Source organism: Pseudophryne corroboree, chromosome 4 (assembly GCF_028390025.1).
Source record: "Pseudophryne corroboree isolate aPseCor3 chromosome 4, aPseCor3.hap2, whole genome shotgun sequence".
NCBI classification, from domain to species: domain Eukaryota; kingdom Metazoa; phylum Chordata; class Amphibia; order Anura; family Myobatrachidae; genus Pseudophryne; species Pseudophryne corroboree.
In genome coordinates, this window is record NC_086447.1 from 195,539,642 (window position 1) to 195,560,439 (window position 20,798).

General features: G+C 47.4%; 1 protein-coding gene across 4 annotated transcripts in view; it reads left to right on the forward strand.

Moving 5' to 3' along the window:
* Positions 1-20,798, forward strand: part of KLHL6 (kelch like family member 6) — a 255,477-nt gene that overhangs the window by 194,480 nt on the left and 40,199 nt on the right. For all 4 annotated transcript variants that reach the window (XM_063915702.1, XM_063915703.1, XM_063915704.1 and 1 more), the window contains 2 exons: positions 5,042-5,279; positions 11,824-12,026. In XM_063915702.1, the coding sequence (XP_063771772.1) occupies positions 5,042-5,279; positions 11,824-12,026 (441 nt within the window). The remainder of the gene's footprint in view (positions 1-5,041; positions 5,280-11,823; positions 12,027-20,798) is intronic.

A 20,798-nucleotide genomic window follows, 5' to 3' on the forward strand; every position in this document is an offset into this window, starting at 1 on the left:
GCGTAGGTTCTCCCCCCCCCCCCTTTTTGTTGTTAATTTATTCCACGGACCCATGGGCGACAACTGTTGCTTTTTCTCCTTCCCTTCTCTTCTGTTTTCCTTACTGTTATTTCCACTTCTATTTTCTTTTTTCCTTTCTTTTCCTCTCTTCTTCTATTCTTATCTGGAAGCTTTCTGAGTATATATTAATATGAGACTGTATCGTGGTCCCCCCTCCCCCCCATCCCTCCTCACCCCCTCTTCCCCCTTCTCTCGACATTTGATACTTTACTGATGATGTTTTTTTTCCGATGGTTGTTTTTTTTTTCTTTCTAAAAATAATATGGTCTATATTGGATGTTGTTTCTCCAACTGTTTGTCCTTACCCTTTTTTGTATTACTTCTCCAGTTTGTTTAACCATACAAAATAAAGAATTAAAAAAATATTTAATAAATAGCATAAGACACAAAGAGGCATATTTACCAAAACTTGTTAAGGCAGACTTACCTTTGGGGTACACATGGGGATGCCTCCCCCTACATCCTGCCCCCTCAGAGTCCCGACAGTTGGCATGCTGACTAGCAGGGACTATTCCCACTTGTGGGTGTCCACGACACCCATAAAGTGGGAATAGAACCTGTGGCGAGTGCAGTCACGCATACCCAACCCTACACCTGAGCAGTTTGATTTCTATCTCTCCTCACTGGATTTGAATTTTGTGACCCTGCACCTTAAGGGTACAGGATTCCTGCTGATTCCTACTCCTGGCAACGTCTCCCTACAAGATTCTTATCCTCATCAATTACTGGCACCGCACACTAATGGGGCTAACCGGATTTCCATTATGATGCCCACCTCCCACATGCATCTGTACAGGCTGCACTCATGAGGCTGACACATATCTGGATTTTCTCATTGTGGCACACATGATAATGGAAGGATCCCATACTTCATATCTGGTAACTTATTCAATCTGGAGAGACTCACTCCAAATCAGAGTTTCTATACCCTCACACGTCCCCAATAGTTCCTATCAATTAGTTTTTATTAATTTATAATCATTTATAGCTTTCTTTTTATTTGCTTGAGATACAGTATATTAAATAGCTGCTGAATATTTACACTATACTGTAGTAGAGACTCTCAAACTGTGTGCTGTGGCACCCTGGGGTGCCTCGAGACACTTACAGGGGTGCTTTGGGTTGGTGGTCCAAGACCAAAAGAAATTATTATTGTCAAAGTGATAGGCAAAACTAGTGCTGGTAGCTGACAAACTTAAAATATGTGGACACAACTATGTCCACAGACACATAACTGTAACTAAGGATGGCAAATAAGCACAATTTACTTAATTTAATATTTGTTTGGAATATATCAATAAGAAACTTTTGGATTAGTGGTGCTGATACCCTAGGGCGCTGTGATTCCAGAAAGTATAGCAACCATTGCACTATAGTTAATTGATGCATTTAATGTGTATTATTTAGGTTCTAGTTACAGTCCAATTCACTGTGCCGCCTCTACTATTCGCTGTTGTACTTTGTTTACAGGTTGATATACCGTATCGACTCACAGCATTACATTGATTCCATCACTAGATACCAGCTACATATTGCTGTTTATTGAGTCATTATCTAAACTCTATTCATTATACGTTTTTCCCTCAACACACTTGGACTGTGCTCTGTGCAGCCCCTAGAGTTATCCCTTCCATTTAATGACAAGATTTGTGCTGGCCCATCCCAGGTTCACAATGGTGGTAATTGTGGCATTGCATAATGAGGCCACAATGACACGAATGCCCACTTGCCCACTTGGACATGTACAACTTCAGGTAAAATTGGGAAATCCATCTGGAAACTCCAGTTAACAAGCACCAGTTAATGACACTGAGCTTTGTGTAGCCCCCTTTACATTACATTTCAGTCTGGAAGATCATCTCCTTCACTGGTGTTACCTTATTTTGTTTTGTTCCATATGCCTCTATGTATCTATATACTTGAGTAAAACGTGAGGTAACATGGCTTGCAAGCTGCAAAGCACCAGTGTAAATGCACATTACCTATATCTTCACACATGCAATCTGTTTGTATAATAATAATAATAATAATAATAATAATATTAATAATTTTATCTATAGTGCTTTTCTCACGCAAGACTCAAAGGGCCTAATTCAGACCTGATCGCTAGCAGGCGATTTTTGCGCTGCTGCAATCAGATAGTCGCCGCCTACAGAGGGAGTGTATATTAGCTGTGCAAGTGTGCGAACGCATGTGTAGCAGAAGTGTACAAACAGATTTGTGCAGTGTCTGCACAGCCCAGGACTTACTCAACTGCTGCGATCACTTCAGCTTGTTCAGGACTGGAATTGATGTCAGACACCCGCCCTGCAAATGCATGGACACGCCTGCATTTTTCCAAACACTCCCAGAAAATGGTCAGTTGCCACCCACAAAAGCCTTCTCCCTGTCAATCTCCTTGCAAACGCCCGTGCAAATGGATCCCTCACACAAACCTATCGCTGAGCGGCGAACCGCTTTGTACTCGTGCGAGCATTGTGGTGCATGCGCAATTTAGACCTGATCGCCCTCTATACCAAAACGCAGCCTATCGATGATGTATGTTTTACATACATCAAACACATGGGGACTAATTCAGACCTGATCGTAGCAGCAAATTTGTTAGCAGATAGGCAAAACCATGTGCACTGCAGGGGGGGCACATGTAACATGTGCAGAGAGAGTTAGATTTGGGTGGGGTGTGTTCAAACTGAAATGTAAATTGTAGTGTAAAAATAAAGCAGCCAGTATTTACCCTGCACAGAAACAAAATAACCCACCCAAATCTAACTCTCTCTGCAAATGTTATATCTGCCACACCTGCAGTGCACATGGTGGGGGGGTTATTCAGACCTGATCGCACGTTAGCTTTTTGTGCAGTTATGCGATCAGGTCAGAACTGCGCATGCGTATGCACCGCAATGCGCAGGCATGTTGCCCCACGGCGACAGGGATTGCTGGACATCGATGGAACTAACGAATAAAGCGATCACGCCAGCAATCACAAGAAGATTGAAAGGAAGAGACCGTTTGTGGGTGTCACCTGACCGTTTCCAGGGAGTGTCCGGAAAAACGCAAGCGTGTCCAAGCATTTTGAGGGAGGGTTACTGACGTCAGTTCCTGGCCAGATCATCCCACTGGAAGAGTAAGTCCTGAGCTGTGCAGAGACTGCACAAACGTTTGTTTGTGCAACTCTCTGCACATTAGATCGCACCACTGCACAGAAACTACCCCCTCCCCCTGTAGGCGGCGACTACCTCATCGCAGGGATGCAAAAAATGCACCCTAGCGATCAGATCTGAATTAGGCCCATGGTTTTGCCCAACTGCTAACAAATTTGCTGCTATGATCAGCTCTGAATTAGCCCCATGGTGCTTTGTTCAAAGGCATTAGAGCAAGTTGATAAACACACAGAAATAATTCTGAACAACTAAACCTACTAAACAACTAAAGCGCCTTGAGTCCTATTGGAGAAAGCGCACTATATAAATAAAATTATTATTATTATTATTATTATAAACCTAGAGAGGGAAGCGGTTACAATACTACTAGTCAGGATCCCGGCGGTCACAATGCCGAAGCTGGAATCCCAACCAGCAGTGAAATGCCACCGCTGAAATACCGGCGCAAGAGTCTATTCTCACTCTTCGACACCCATAGAGGGAGAATAACTCCTGTGGCAAGCGCATCGAGCCACTGTGCCTGCAAGGGGCTTTCTAGTGCTCATCCCGGTGCCAGCATACTGGTGGCCGGGATGCCGCTGTCGGTATACTAGTAATCCTGCTCTTGGCTGACAGAAACATGGAAGCTGAGACAGTCAGGAAATGGGGGCTGCTTCCTGTGAAAGTGCCAGCCACCAGGAAGAAATAGAATTCCAGTGTCGGCCAGACCAGAATGACAACTCCCCTCCGAACTTGGCCAAACAATTGTGGGGCAGGGGGCATTCATAATTCAAGGGGATTGCATCAGGCCTTCTTGACCAATGTGCTGGTGTGCTCTACACACCCTGTTACTTACCATGGTAGTTACACCACAGGTATTTTGGCCAAATTGGCTAAAGACATGGAAGGAAATATTGATCCATCTGCTGAATGACTAGATAGCAAGAGACTTACTATGCAAATATCACCTGCATGGACAGGATCTGATTGAGCATCAGCATACATTCATGGAAACTCTGAGATAGACATTCCTTTTTAACTAAATCCAATAAAAAAAATGGAAAGCTAAATTAAGTGTGACATCCTATCAATATCAAAGCTGGGACAAGTTGTCTACAAAATGTCATTACTTTGTGGTTTTTATTTTGTGATTGAGTGACAGAATGACCAGCCTACTGTAGTGTGGAGGTAGAGACTGGGTGTGTCTTTGGGTTTATAGTGAGTGGTTGGCTTGTAATCTCCCACTTAGTGTCCTGAATTTACCTCCTTTCCTCCCTCTCATTTTTTGGTATTCATTTTGCTGGCTTTGTGAGTCGTTGGCGGGAAAAAACAGGAAGGTCCAGTAGCCCTCTTTCTGCACTGGGGAGGTGCGCTCCCCTTCAGTATAATGGATAGACCGTTTTCACCATGCTGGGGTCAGCAGCTCTACCTGACCGGTAAGCTTTGTGTGTGTTTTTGGTATAGGAGTTAGAGACCTCTCACTTCTCTGCCATTTTTCATAGGGCAATTGAACCATGCAGAAGTGAGCATGCATTAAGTCAAGTGGCTCCACTGATTAGCTGGCTGTTCTTTCTTCTGCCACCTTACTATTTTATTGAAAAATTATGAATTGGAGTTGTGTATAAACATCACATTTTCAGCTCATACATCTCTGAATCAGGCTCAAGATCCCTTATAAACCAGTTTGACATATATTTAAAATAATTCTTGGGTATAGTTCTGTTTGAAATCTTATTTGTATAGCTGGCTGGTTGTTGAGAGGAAGTAAATAGATATAATACTTTCCCTGTTTGCATTCATATTTGTGGAATTGAAAACCATGGTGTTTATTATTTTTGTAGATTATCTCGGAGAGGACAAAGCCACGAACTCATGAATTTCAGTCTGAGGTGTTCATGATAATTGGAGGATGCACCAAAGAGGAAAAGTTTGTTACAGAGGTCACCTGTCTCGATCCTTTACGGAGAAGCCGTCTAGAAGTAGCAAAATTGCCAGTGTGTGACCAAGAAAGTGAAAGTGAACATAAAAAATGGGTTGAGTTTGCATGCATAACCTTTAAAAATGAGGTCTTCATATCAGGCATGTATAATTGTAAATGCACACTGATTTGTTGAAAACATCTGAAATTTAATTACTGTACATTATACATCTTCTAGATGGGATGTAGTTAGGTCATAACACCTCCCCCTACATCAAGCCCCCTGAAAATCCCAACAGTCGGCATGCTGATCAACAGGGACTATTCCCACTCGTGGTTGTCCACAACACCCATAGAGTGAGAAAAGAACCCTTCTAGATCCCTACCTCATTCATTCAAGCTTCAGTGATCCATTGTACATAACAAACTATCACTTACATACATGTATCTATTATATACGTACTTGTCTACTAGTTTGTACTCCTCTCCGGGAGATGCCAGGAGCTTTGGGAGGTTGGGCTGGGCACCTACATCACTTTGCCCCATCCCCACGCTGGGATTCATGGGTCTGCGAGAAAGGAGCAGGGATAAATATAGAGTGCAGTGTTCCTCCCACCCTTACAATGTGCGGTGCACCTCCCACCCTTACATAGCGCGGTGTCCCTCCCACCGTTACAGAGCACGGTGTTCCTTCCTCTCTTATGGAGCACAGTGTCTTCTTTCGCTCGCTGCCCCCCCCTTGCGCGTGTCTGCATTCTGCTGCCAGGATACCGGCGGAGGTAGGCTGACCGGGTGGTAAGGACACGCATACCAAACCCTTCTAGATCCCTGCCTTATTCATTTATTCAAGCTTCAGTGATTCATTGCATATAACAAACTGTCGCTTACACACATGTATCTGTAACAGTAAAGTATGGTGGAGTGTTGTTGTAAGTGCAGGTGTTGGTGGACGTACCTGGATTCTTTGCCCAGGATCACCTCTTGAACTGGATCTCGCTTTTTGGAACCCTAAGCAGAGAGACGAGGACACCCAACCCCAGAGGACCCAATACAATAGGTTGGGCTGGGCACCTACATCACTTTGCCCCATCCCCAATGCTGGGATTCATGGGTCTGCGAGAAAGGAGCAGGGATAAATATAGAGTGCAGTGTTCCTCCCACCCTTACAATGTGCGGTGCACCTCCCACCCTTACATAGCGCGGTGTCCCTCCCACCGTTACAGAGCACGGTGTTCCTTCCTCTCTTATGGAGCACAGTGTCTTCTTTAGCTCGCTGCCCCACCTTGCGCGTGCCGGCATTCTGCTGCCAGGATACCGGCGGAGGTATGCTGACCGGATGGTAAGGACACGCATACCCAACCCTTCTAGACCCCTGCCTTATTCATTTATTCAAGCTTCAGTTATTCATTGCATATAACAAACTGTCGCTTACACACATGTATCTGTAACAGGAAAGTATGGTGGAGTGTTGTTGTAAGTGCAGGTGTTGGTGGACGTACCTGGATTCTTTGCCCGGGATCACCTCTTGAACTGTATCTTGCTTTTCGAAACCCTAAGCAGAGAGACGAGGACACCCAACCCCAGAGGACCCAATACAATAGTCAACACACATTAGTACGGTGACAAAGAGTTTATTTTTCAGGAATACAGCTGGTTACCGCTGTGGGGTGAATTGATTAAGCAACAAGATACAACTCACAGTAGGCTGCGGCAATACACACAATAGCATGTAATAATACATCAAATAACAGCTTGAAATTTTAGTACGCTAGCACAGTACCTCAACATACAGTTCTCATTAACACTAGTGGGATAAACCCCTTAAAGTGACCTGAAATGTCCACCAGGTGACAGTCTCGGTTCTGTTTTACTAATAAAGTTTAGTGACGTCTCCCACAAATCTACAAGGGTTAGCGGATGTTGTAGTAAACAGCCACTGTACTGTCCCTTCCCTTACTAGGTAGCTGTTTAAATCCAGGGTTACCGTAACACCACAGTTTATTTGGTTCACTATTTATCCCTGAAGGTAAGTTTGTTGTACAAGGTCGGACGTAATTATTGGTTAACAACCCCTCAATAAGCAAACACAGTTCTGCGTAGGAGATGTGAGCATGCAGTTAGCAATTGACAGTAAGGCAGTTCAGTTTTTTGCAGAGAAGCAAGCATGGTTAGCTGGATGGGCAAAAGCAATTCAGGCGACTAATGGAAAAAAATAAGCTGTGCAGGAAAATTCTCCCCTTGGAGGATAGCAAGCAAGTAACCCCTTGTCTCCTTAAACAGCAATGAGATAGTAAGCAGTTATCACAGACAGTCTTCAACAGAAAAAATACAGACTCATAGCTTAGTTCACAATGTATATATATGCAGAAACAGTACTCATTCACTGGGATGACAGCTGTTAATAACCTCACTGTGGTGTGCAAATGAGGCCAATACTTACGCTGAGTGTGGGCTCCCCTGTGCTACAGGGCAGTAACAAACTCACAACAGTCCCTGCACTTTCCAATACCTCAGCTTCCTCACAGTCTCCCTTGTGGTTGGATTTGGCTGGTTAAGGATGTGCCTCTTGATCTATCCCACTCTCTCATGTAATGGGTGGGTATAGCGCTTCAGCAGTGGCGATGAGTTAGACTTAGAGTGAGCGTATCAGTAGCGGGAACATTACAGACTATGTCTACCTCTGTTTGACTGAGGCTTTATGGTGCTGCAAGAACTAACTGCCCTGAAGTCTCTTCCGTACAGTGGTGATAGGGTAGAAATGAGTCTCTTACCACTCCGGTATACTGGCTCACTGAGTCTCCCTCCTTTCAGCGGCGGGCACACACTTTTTCCCTCCCTGGGCTGTACACTCGCCCTTTCAGCTTCCGCAGGCGTCCAGTCAGCGGCAGGGCTTTCTCTCTCCTCACTGGCGCTCTTCTCAGCAGCGTCTCAGCTCTCAGCGGCTCCAGTCGTGACAGCAGGCGGCGGTACCAAGCTCCCCTCACGCACCTCCTCACGGCGGTCTCCTCAGCAACCGTCTCCTCCACACACTTCTTCCTTCAGGATTCTCTCTGTCACACCTACTCAGCGCACCACACTTCGCACTGTTACCTCAGGGCACTCACTGGCCGATAACTCTGCCTTCCTCTGTTCCCGCTCTGCACCACCCAATCAGAGGCATCACTTTGTGCTGCTCTGCTGGTCTGCTCCTAGGTCCTAGTGCTCCACAAGTTGCTGTTGTTTGGTTGCTGGCGTTGCCTAGCAACCTAAGCAAGGGGGAAGATTAACTCCTGCAGTGCCAGTCCTGCAAGGCACCCACAGGCAGTTTCAACTGTAATCACTGTTAAAAGTGAAGTGGTCCTTGTTGGGGGGCCACATATCTATTATATACGTACTTGCCTACTAGTTTGTACTCCTCTCCGGGACATGCCCAGATAGGATACAGTGCAGGGAGGTTGGGATGGGCACTTACATCACTATGCCCCATCCCCAGTGCTGGGATTCATGGGTCTGCGAGAAAGCAGCAGGGCTAAATTACACAATTTCATGTCATTTTGACCTGCCCCCTCAAAAAACGAGCCATGATTCCTTTAGTTTTTTCCACATCCAGCCGGCTTCACTAGGAAGCAGGAGGGATGATGGGAGAGCTGGCCACTCTTCTGGGGGTGCGGGAAGGAGCGCCGACAGCTGTGCCGGGCTCAGGTAATGGGGCGTGGCCAATGCATGGTGGCGTGGTCAGCCCCCTTCTTATTAAATTTTTAAAAATATTAGGCTGCACATGCTGCACATCCCCGCTCCAAGTGCCGATGCTTGCTACAATGGGTAGGGGGGCAGCAGGATGCCGCCCCCTGCCCCCCTTTCCAGGCCTCTACAACAGGTCTGGGCCCGGGGAAAGATCTCTATTGCCAACACTACTTATAGGCCCCCGCAACTTTTAGGAAAGTAGGTAAAGTATGATTATACTGTATATTTTTGTTTAGTGCAATCAGAGTTCACTTGCTCAGTGAGTGTGTGCACTCCAGGCAGTGGGTTAATTTCTGATTTGGGGCCCCATTTATTAATGAATAAAATCACCAGTGGCATATTTTGTTTAGTATCACTGTCACACAAATGAAAATGCAGCAATACAGCACTTCTCCGGCAAGATCCAGCACTCTCACCCTCCTCAGCAGTCTAGTCTGTGCATGTGCATAATTCCCTCACAAGTGGGGACCCGACAATGCCTAGAAGGCTTTTCTAAAGCTTGAAATGCAGCACTGGGTTCCCATTGCCGGTAATAGGGACAGTATTGCTCCCGTCAGATGGCGAGAGCGGTACAGGGACAAACAGCTGTAAACTTACTACTGTTCATTGAATGCTAAAAGTAGGACATATCCCCCTAACCCCTAGTGCTAAAGGGGTTATGTATCGTTGATAAATGGGTCCCTAATTATTTTATATAAATAATCTGATTTGATTCATCAGCATGGCATCGGTTGGCCATACAGCATAGACATACAGCATAGACGACCGGAAGATATTGCATGCGACCTGCAGGAGCGTGCAATCAGGCATACACACTGCCCAGTATTCAGCATATGTGTTCTGGATTTGGGCAGAAACAATGTGTACCCGCCCTTATAGAGCACAGTGTCCCTCCCACCCTTACAGATTACTGTGTCCCTCCCACCCTTACAGAGCACGGTGTCCCTCCCACCCTTACAGTGTCCCTCCCACCCTTACAGAGCGATGTGTCCCTCCCACCCTCACAGAGCGCGGTATCTCTCCCACCCTTACAGAGTGTGTTGTCCCTCCCTCCCTTACAGAGTGCGGTGTCCCTCCCTCCCTTACAGATTGCGGTGTCCCTCCCTCCCTTACAGAGCATGGTGTTCCTCCCACCCTTACAGAGTGTGGTGCCCCTCCCACCCTTACAGTGTGCGGTGTCTCTCACAACCTGCCCTGTCAGTCAGGCATAAACACTGCCCAGTATGCAGCATATGTTGTTCCGACTTGGCCAGAAACAACGTTTCATGCCTATATCGCTGTAGTGTGGTCCCTCCCACCCTTACAGAGAGCAGTGTCCCTCCCACCCTTACAGAGCACGCCGTTCCTCCCTCCTATACAGAGCATGGTGTCCCTCTCTCCCTTACAGAGTGTGGTGTCCCTCACACCCTTACAGAGCGTGGTGTCCCTCCCACTCTTACAGACTGCTGTGTTCCTCCCACCCTTACAGAATACGGTGTCCCTCCCATCCTTACAGAGTACGGTGTACCTCCCACCATTACAGAGAGCGGTGTCCCTCCCTCCCTTACAGACCATGGTGTCCCTCCCTCACTTACAGAGCGCGGTGTCCCTCCCTCACTTACAGAACACAACTTCCCTCCCTCCCTTATAGAGTGCGGTGTCCCTCCCTCCCTTACGGAGTGTGGTCCCACCCTTACAGAGCGCAGTGTCCCTCCCACCCTTACAGAGCATTGTGTTCCTCCCGACCTGCGGGAGTGTGAAATATTTCATGCTGATATCAGCGTAGTGTGGACCTTCCCAACCTTACAGAGCACAGCTTCCCTCCCCCCTATACAGAGCGTGGTGTTCCTCCCTCCCTTACAGAGTACGGCGTCCCTCTCTCCCTTACAGAGTGAAGTGTCCCTCCCTCCCGTATAGAGCGCAATGTCCCTCCCACCCTTATAGAGCGCAGTGTCCCTTCCACCCCTATAGAGAGCAGTGTCCCTCCCACCCTTACAGAACGCGGTGTCCACACCCCACTCTTATAGAGCGCGGTGTCCCTCCCACCCTTACAGAGCATGGTGTCCTTCCCACCCTTACAGTGCTTCTTGTCCCTCCCTCCCTTACAGAGCGCAGTGTCCCTCCCTCCCTTACAGAGCGCAGTGTCCCTCCCTCCCTTACAGAACGCGGTGTCCCTCCCTCCCTTACAGAGCGCAGTGTCCCTCCCTCCCTTACAGAGCGCAGTGTCCCTCCCTCCCTTACAGAGCGCAGTGTCCCTCCCTCCCTTACAGAACGTGGTGTCCCTCCCTCCCTTACAGAGCGCAGTGTCCCTCCCTCCCTTACAGAGCGCAGTGTCCCTCCCTCCCTTACAGAGCGCAGTGTCCCTCCCTCCCTTACAGAACGTGGTGTCCCTCCCTCCCTTACAGAGCGCAGTGTCCCTCCCTCCCTTACAGAGCGCAGTGTCCCTCCCTCCCTTACAGAGCGCAGTGTCCCTCCCTCCCTTACAGAACGTGGTGTCCCTCCCTCCCTTACAGAGCGCAGTGTCCCTCCCTCCCTTACAGAGCGCAGTGTCCCTCCCTCCCTTACAGAACGTGGTGTCCCTCCCTCCCTTACAGAGCGCAGTGTCCCTCCCTCCCTTACAGAGCGCAGTGTCCCTCCCTCCCTTACAGAGCGCAGTGTCCCTCCCTCCCTTACAGAACGTGGTGTCCCTCCCTCCCTTACAGAGCGCAGTGTCCCTCCCTCCCTTACAGAGCGCAGTGTCCCTCCCTCCCTTACAGAGCATAATGTCCCTCCCACCCTCACAGAGCACGGTGTCCCTCCGCTGCTGTCACTGTTGCAATGTAGAGTAAGTCTGGATCCTAATCAATGTTGGCATAAACTGCTGGATGTCAACACAGGGAGGAGTGTGATGACATGACTACTCCCAATAGTTACAATTCACCCTGTGTTATAATGCAGCGGCCATGCTTACACTGGAACATGGTAATTTATAACAAAATATATATTTTTTTATATTTAATTCAGGTGGTAAAGAAACCCAACATGAAGTTTGGAAATACAACTCCTCCATCAATAAATGGATACAAATAGAATATCTGAATGTGGGGAGATGGAGGCACAAGATGGCTGCACTGTGTGGGAGAGTGTATGCAGTTGGTGGATTTGATGGCTCCCAAAGAATCCACAGTGTTGAATCCTATGACCCTTTCCACAATTGCTGGACAGAGGTATGTATTAATTGCTGTCACCTGACACCTCTTGCCTTGCACATTCCAATGTAACCATGTAGAAATATATACATATACAGGTTGAGTATCCCTTATCCAAAATGCTTGGGACCAGAGGTATTTTGGATATGGTATTTTTCCGTATTTTGGAATAATCGCATACCATAATGAGATATCATGGTGATGGGACCTAAATCTAAGCACAGAAGGCATTTATGTTACATATACACCTTATACACACAGCCTGAAGGTTATTTTAGCCAATATTTTTTATAACTTTGTGCATTAAACAAAGTGTGTCTACATTCACACAATTCATCTATGTTTCATATACACCTTATACACACAGCCTGAAGGTCATTTCATACAATATTTTTAATAACTGTGTGTATTAAACAAAGTTTGTGTACATTGAGCCATCAAAAAACAAAGGTTTCACTATCTCACTCAAAAAAGTCCGTATTTCGGAATATTTGGATATGGGATACTCAACCTGTATATATATATATATCTAGAGAAAAAGACAGAGGGGGCGCTCCATAGTGCAGTAAGGTTTAATTCATAAAAGCACAGATCTCTTGTTAAAATCACAACGTTATTGCTCGTACCAAAACAACCTCCGCTGTGGGCTTAATACCACATGATTTAAAACACACATATCCCCAGCAGTACTGCAAACCTCCGGTGATCATCCAGGACAGGACCTCAGACTCGTGCCGCTAAACCGCTACAGTCAGCCGCCGCACGCCGGGACACCGTTACTCGCCGATACCAGGGAAGGCAGCAGGGGGCTCGATCGCACACGTCAGCAGGCCACGCGCCCCCTCTGTCTTTTTCTCTAGATGTCTTTTTCCCGTGGAATTCCGGGCTATATGTGACGGTGGGGAGCAGCGGTTCAATAAAGAAAGGAACACTAGTGCTTTCACTCCCTATTTTTCATAGGAGCAGTGATTTTAAAGTCTTAAAGTGAAAGAGACTGATCCTTGTTGTAATTTACTGAGCGCACCTGATTATCTTTCTATATGTTATATATATATATATATATATATATATATATATATATATATATATAAAATGTATCATGGGTACTGTAAATAAGGACTCGTAGGCAGGTTTTCCGATTACAACCACAGTGTCTTTACTAGCATCAGACACTGTAGCACAGCACACAGTCACACAGGTACTCAGAGAAAATAAACAGACAAACATAAAAGGTCCTAGCACTTCCTGTGCTTAAAAGACATTCTGCTGCAGTGGTTTGCAGCTATAGATGCCATGCTCTCCTGGCAAGGCCAATGTCCACAGTCCCTGGCACTAAAAACTGAGCTCTGCACACTGGCCTCTAACAGTCATCAGTGCAATGCATTGTGAGTAATTTGGATTTCTCTAACGTCCTAGTGGATGCTGGGAACTCCGTAAGGACCATGGGGAATAGACGGGCTCCGCAGGAGACTGGGCACTCTAAAGAAAGATTTAGTACTATCTGGTGTGCACTGGCTCCTCCCTCTATGCCCCTCCTCCAGACCTCAGTTAGAATCTGTGCCCGGACAGAGCTTGGGTGCTTTTAGTGAGCTCTCCTGAGCTTGCTAATAAGAAAGTATTTTAGTTAGGTTTTTTATTTTCAGAGAGCTTCTGCTGGCAACAGACTCTCTGCTACGTGGGACTGAGGGGAGAGAAGCAAACCTACTAACTGTGGCTAGGTTGCGCTTCTGAGGCTACTGGACACCATTAGCTCCAGAGGGATCGAACACAGGACCTGACCTTGTCATCCGTTCCCGGAGCCGCGCCGCCGTCCCCCTCGCAGAGCCAGAAGACAGAAGCCGGCAGAAGCAGAGAAGACATCGAAATCGGCGGCAGAAGACTCCTGTCTTCACATGAGGTAGTGCACAGCACTGCAGCTGTGCGCCATTGCGCCCACACTAACCCACACACTCCGGTCACTGTAGGGTGCAGGGCGCAGGGGGGGGGGGCGCATTGGGCAGCAATTGATACCTCCTGGTGAAAGCTGCATATATACAGTTGTACACTGTTATATGCATGAGCCCCCGCCAGTAATTTTACACAAAATCGCGGGACAGAAGCCCGCCGCTGAGGGGGCGGGGCCTTCTTCCTCAGCACTCACCAGCGCCATTTTCCTTCCACAGCTCCGCTGAGAGGAAGCTCCCCAGGCTCTCCCCTGCAGAATCACGGTAGAAGGGTAAAAAAGAGAGGGGGGGTACATAAATTTAGGCACATTAATCATAATACAGCAGCTACTGGGTAAACACTAAGTTACTGTGTGATTCCTGGGTCATATAGCGCTGGGGTGTGTGCTGGCATACTCTCTCTCCGTCTCTCCAAACGGCCTGGTGGGGGTCCTGTCCTCATTTAGAGCTTCCCCTGTGTGTGTGTGGTGTGTCGGTACGCGTGTGTCGACATGTTTGACGAAGAGGGCTATGTGGAGGCAGAGCAAGTGCAGTTGAATGACGTGTCGCCGCCGACGGTGCCGACACCTGATTGGATGGATATGTGGAAGGGGTTAAATGATAATGTAAACTCCTTACATAAAAGGTTGGATAAAGCTGATACCTTGGGCCAGTCAGGGTCTCAACCCATGCCTGATCCTACAGCGCAGAGGCCCTCAGGGTCTCAAAAGCGCCCACTATCCAAAATGGCTGACACAGATGTCGACACGGATTCTGACTCCAGTGTCGACGACGATGATACAAAATTGCAACCGAAAATGACAAAAGCTATCCGCTACATGATTATAGCGATGAAGGATGTTTTACACATATCAGAGGTAAACCCTGTTCCTGACAAGAGGGTTTATATGTATGGGGAGAAAAAGCAAGAGGTGACTTTTCCCCCTTCACATGAGTTAAATGAGTTATGTGAAAGAGCGTGGGATTCCCCTGATAAGAAAGTCCTGATTTCCAAAAGGTTACTTATGGCGTACCCTTTCCCGCCAGAGGACAGGGTGCGCTGGGAATCCTCCCCTAGGGTAGATAAAGCTCTCACACGCTTATCTAAGAAGGTGGCACTGCCGTCACAGGATACGGCCGCCCTAAAGGATCCTGCAGATAGGAAGCAGGAAAGTATCCTGAAATCTGTTTATACACATTCAGGGACTCTACTGAGGCCGGCAATTGCGTTGGCGTGGATGTGTAGTGCTGTAGCAGCGTGGACAGATAATCTGTCTGAGGAAATGGATACCTTGGACAGGGATACCATTATGCTGACCCTGGGGCATATAAAAGACACTGCCCACATTAATTATAGGGTATAATGTTTCCAATGTCACCTTATTGGCTGTAAAGCCTACTATATGCCCAGCAAAAATAGCTCCCCAATGTCTACATTCGGCAGTTGGGATCCCGGTGCTCAGGATACCAATGCCGGAATCCCGACCACTGACAATGCCGACAGCCGGAACCCTGGCTAACAGGGGCTATTCCCACTCATGGGTGTTCACGACACACCTGGAGTGGGAATAGAACCTGTGGCAAGTGCAGCGAGCCGCAGACCTTGCAAGGCTCTGCCGGCATTTGGACGGCCAGGATCCCGGAAGCCAGCAAAGCATACCCAATGCCTACATGTAAAGGTTTTTTCATTGCAACAGTATAGCCATATAGAATACAAGGTGTTATACAGTCCATATGAATGCAGAGTATGATCACTTTAGTAGTAACACACAGGACCATAACCAGGGGTGTGCAAAACAGTGCACAGGGCTTTGTGAGCAGCATTGTCGTGGCCCCACAGTCTCTGCATAGAATGACAGTAGCACTGCAGCAGTGCCGGCTAAAGCAAATTTTCTACCCTCCAGGCAGGAACCCTGGAGTCTGAGCAGCAACCTGGACCACCCTGAGGACACTCCTGACAATGCTACCCCCCCCCGCCCCCCCTCTCACTGCATGATGTCAGGGAGCGTGGCCGGCACACTACAGCCCTGTTACAACACTGGCAGCACATCTTCGCATTTATAAATATTGCTAGTTCCTTATAAACCTTTCATCTGTATTCTATATTATGTTAGCTTATTATTCTCTATCTAAGTGGGTCAGATTGTAACTTTTGCTGTGTTAGGGTGCGTACACATCTGAACGTCAGGCAATCGGGCCGGTGTCAGGCCAAATTCCCTTTGGGCTGGACCAAGCCCGATTGCACGTACACACCAGGAAGGGTTAATGAAAGACGAAAGATCACTGTTCCTTTCTTCATTAATATGAGTTGCATGCGATATCTTCTGGTTGGCCATGGAGCACACCTGACCGCAGATATCGCGTGCGACCGTGGGAGCAAGCGAATCTCAGGTACACACTAGTGATGAGCGGGTTCGGTTTCTCGGAAACCGAACCCCCCCGAACTTCAGCCTTTTTACACGGGTCCGAGGCAGACTCGGATCTTCCCGCCTTGCTCGGTTAACCCGAGCGCGCCCGAACGTCATCATCCCGCTGTCGGATTCTCGCGAGGCTCGGATTCTATCGCGAGACTCGGATTCTATATAAGGAGCCGCGCGTCGCCGCCATTTTCACACGTGCATTGAGATTGATAGGGAGAGGACGTGGCTGGCGTCCTCTCCGTTTAGATAGAGAGTGAGACACTTGATTTACTGGAGCATTAGGAGTACTCAGAGAGTGCAGAGTTTTGCTGATAGTTATACTAGTGACCACCAGTTTTATTTATTATTTAATATTATCCGTTCTCTGCCTGAAAAAAAACGATACACAGTCACATACCATATCTGTGCTCCGCCTCAGTGTGCTGCATGATAATATCATCTATGTATATCTGACTGTGCTGAGTGCTCACTGCTCACACAGCTGAATTGTGGGGGAGACTGGGGAGCAGTTATAGCAGGAGTACATTTTTAACAGTGCACACTTTTGCTGCCAGTGTGACTGACCAGTGACCACCAGTATATTGTCTGCCTGAAAAAGTTAAACACTCGTGTGGTGTTTTTTTTTTAATTCTATAAACGCATTCTGCTGACAGTGTCCAGCAGGTCCGTCATTCATTATATTATAATATATACCTGCAGTAGTGATATATATATATATATTTTTTATATCATCATCCAGTCTATACTAGCAGACGCAGTACGGTAGTCCACGGCTGTAGCTACCTCTGTGTCGGCAGTCGCTCGTCCATAATTGTATACCTACCTGTGGTGGGTTTTTTTTTTCTATCTTCTTCATACTAGTAGTTTAGGTGTCTGCAGTGCTGACAGTGTCCAGCAGGTCCGTCATTATATAATATATACCTGTCCTGCAGTAGTGATATATATATATATTTTTTATATCATTATCATCCAGTCTATACTAGCAGACGCAGTACGGTAGTCCACGGCTGTAGCTACCTCTGTGTCGGCAGTCGCTCGTCCATAATTGTAAACCTACCTGTGGTGGGTTTTTTTTTCTATCTTCTTCATACTAGTAGTTTAGGAGTCTGCAGTGCTGACAGTGTCCAGCAGGTCCGTCATTATATAATATAAACCTGTCCTGCAGTAGTGATATATATATATTTTTTATATCATTATCATCCAGTCTATACTTGCAGACGCAGTACGGTAGTCCACGGCTGTAGCTACCTCTGTGTCGGCAGTCGCTCGTCCATAATTGTATACCTACCTGTGGTGGTTTTTTTTTTTCTATCTTCTTCATACTAGTAGTTTAGGATAGAGATGAGCGCCTGAAATTTTTCGGGTTTTGTGTTTTGGTTTTGGGTTCGGTTCCGCGGCCGTGTTTTGGGTTCGAACGCGTTTTGGCAAAACCTCACCGAATTTTTTTTGTCGGATTCGGGTGTGTTTTGGATTCGGGTGTTTTTTTCAAAAAAACACTAAAAAACAGCTTAAATCATAGAATTTGGGGGTCATTTTGATCCCAAAGTATTATTAACCTCAAAAACCATAATTTACACTCATTTTCAGTCTATTCTGAATACCTCACACCTCACAATATTATTTTTAGTCCTAAAATTTGCACCGAGGTCGCTGTGTGAGTAAGATAAGCGACCCTAGTGGCCGACACAAACACCGGGCCCATCTAGGAGTGGCACTGCAGTGTCACGCAGGATGTCCCTTCCAAAAAACCCTCCCCAAACAGCACATGACGCAAAGAAAAAAAGAGGCACAATGAGGTAGCTGTGTGAGTAAGATTAGCGACCCTAGTGGCCGACAAAAACACCGGGCCCATCTAGGAGTGGCACTGCAGTGTCACGCAGGATGGCCCTTCCAAAAAACCCTCCCCAAACAGCACATGACGCAAAGAAAAAAAGAGGCGCAATGAGGTAGCTGTGTGAGTAAGATTAGCGACCCTAGTGGCCGACACAAACACCGGGCCCATCTAGGAGTGGCACTGCAGTGTCACGCAGGATGTCCCTTCCACAAAACCCTCCCCAAACAGCACATGACGCAAAGAAAAAAAGAGGCGCAATGAGGTAGCTGACTGTGTGAGTAAGATTAGCGACCCTAGTGGCCGACACAAACACCGGGCCCATTTAGGAGTGGCACTGCAGTGTCACGCAGGATGTCCCTTCCAAAAAACCCTCCCCAATCAGCACATGATGCAAAGAAAAAGAAAAGAAAAAAGAGGTGCAAGATGGAATTGTCCTTGGGCCCTCCCACCCACCCTTATGTTGTATAAACAAAACAGGACATGCACACTTTAACCAACCCATCATTTCAGTGACAGGGTCTGCCACACGACTGTGACTGATATGACGGGTTGGTTTGGACCCCCCCCAAAAAAGAAGCAATTAATCTCTCCTTGCACAAACTGGCTCTACAGAGGCAAGATGTCCACCTCATCATCACCCTCCGATATATCACCGTGTACATCCCCCTCCTCACAGATTATCAATTCGTCCCCACTGGAATCCACCATCTCAGCTCCCTGTGTACTTTGTGGAGGCAATTGCTGCTGGTCAATGTCTCCGCGGAGGAATTGATTATAATTCATTTTAATGAACATCATCTTCTCCACATTTTCTGGATGTAACCTCGTACGCCGATTGCTGACAAGGTGAGCGGCGGCACTAAACACTCTTTCGGAGTACACACTTGTGGGAGGGCAACTTAGGTAGAATAAAGCCAGTTTGTGCAAGGGCCTCCAAATTGCCTCTTTTTCCTGCCAGTATAAGTACGGACTGTGTGACGTGCCTACTTGGATGCGGTCACTCATATAATCCTCCACCATTCTATCAATGTTGAGAGAATCATATGCAGTGACAGTAGACGACATGTCCGTAATCGTTGTCAGGTCCTTCAGTCCGGACCAGATGTCAGCATCAGCAGTCGCTCCAGACTGCCCTGCATCACCGCCAGCGGGTGGGCTCGGAATTCTGAGACTTTTCCTCGCACCCCCAGTTGCGGGAGAATGTGAAGGAGGAGATGTTGACAGGTCGCGTTCCGCTTGACTTGACAATTTTGTCACCAGCAGGTCTTTCAACCCCAGCAGACTTGTGTCTGCCGGAAAGAGAGATCCAAGGTAGGCTTTAAATCTAGGATCGAGCACGGTGGCCAAAATGTAGTGCTCTGATTTCAACAGATTGACCACCCGTGAATCCTTGTTAAGCGAATTAAGGGCTCCATCCACAAGTCCCACATGCCTAGCGGAATCGCTCCGTGTTAGCTCCTCCTTCAATGTCTCCAGCTTCTTCTGCAAAAGCCTGATGAGGGGAATGACCTGACTCAGGCTGGCAGTGTCTGAACTGACTTCACGTGTGGCAAGTTCAAAGGGCATCAGAACCTTGCACAACGTTGAAATCATTCTCCACTGCGCTTGAGACAGGTGCATTCCACCTACTATATCGTGCTCAATTGTATAGGCTTGAATGGCCTTTTGCTGCTCCTCCAACCTCTGAAGCATATAGAGGGTTGAATTCCACCTCGTTACCACTTCTTGCTTCAGATGATGGCAGGGCAGGTTCAGTAGTTTTTGGTGGTGCTCCAGTCTTCTGTACGTGGTGCCTGTACGCCGAAAGTGTCCCGCAATTCTTCTGGCCACCGACAGCATCTCTTGCACGCCCCTGTCGTTTTTAAAAAATTCTGCACCACCAAATTCAAGGTATGTGCAAAACATGGGACGTGCTGGAATTTGCCCATATTTAATGCACACACAATATTGCTGGCGTTGTCCGATGCCACAAATCCACAGGAGAGTCCAATTGGGGTAAGCCATTCCGCGATGATCTTCCTCAGTTGCCGTAAGAGGTTTTCAGCTGTGTGCGTATTCTGGAAAGCGGTGATACAAAGCGTAGCCTGCCTAGGAAAGAGTTGGCGTTTGCGAGATGCTGCTACTGGTGCCGCCGCTGCTGTTCTTGCGGCGGGAGTCCATACATCTACCCAGTGGGCTGTCACAGTCATATAGTCCTGACCCTGCCCTGCTCCACTTGTCCACATGTCCGTGGTTAAGTGGACATTGGGTACAACTGCATTTTTTAGGACACTGGTGAGTCTTTTTCTGACGTCCGTGTACATTCTCGGTATCGCCTGCCTAGAGAAGTGGAACCTAGATGGTATTTGGTAACGGGGGCACACTGCCTCAATAAATTGTCTAGTTCCCTGTGAACTAACGGCGGATACCGGACGCACGTCTAACACCAACATAGTTGTCAAGGCCTCAGTTATCCGCTTTGCAGCAGGATGACTGCTGTGATATTTCATCTTCCTCGCAAAGGACTGTTGGACAGTCAATTGCTTACTGGAAGTAGTACAAGTGGGCTTACGACTTCCCCTCTGGGATGACCATCGACTCCCAGCAGCAACAACAGCAGCGCCAGCAGCAGTAG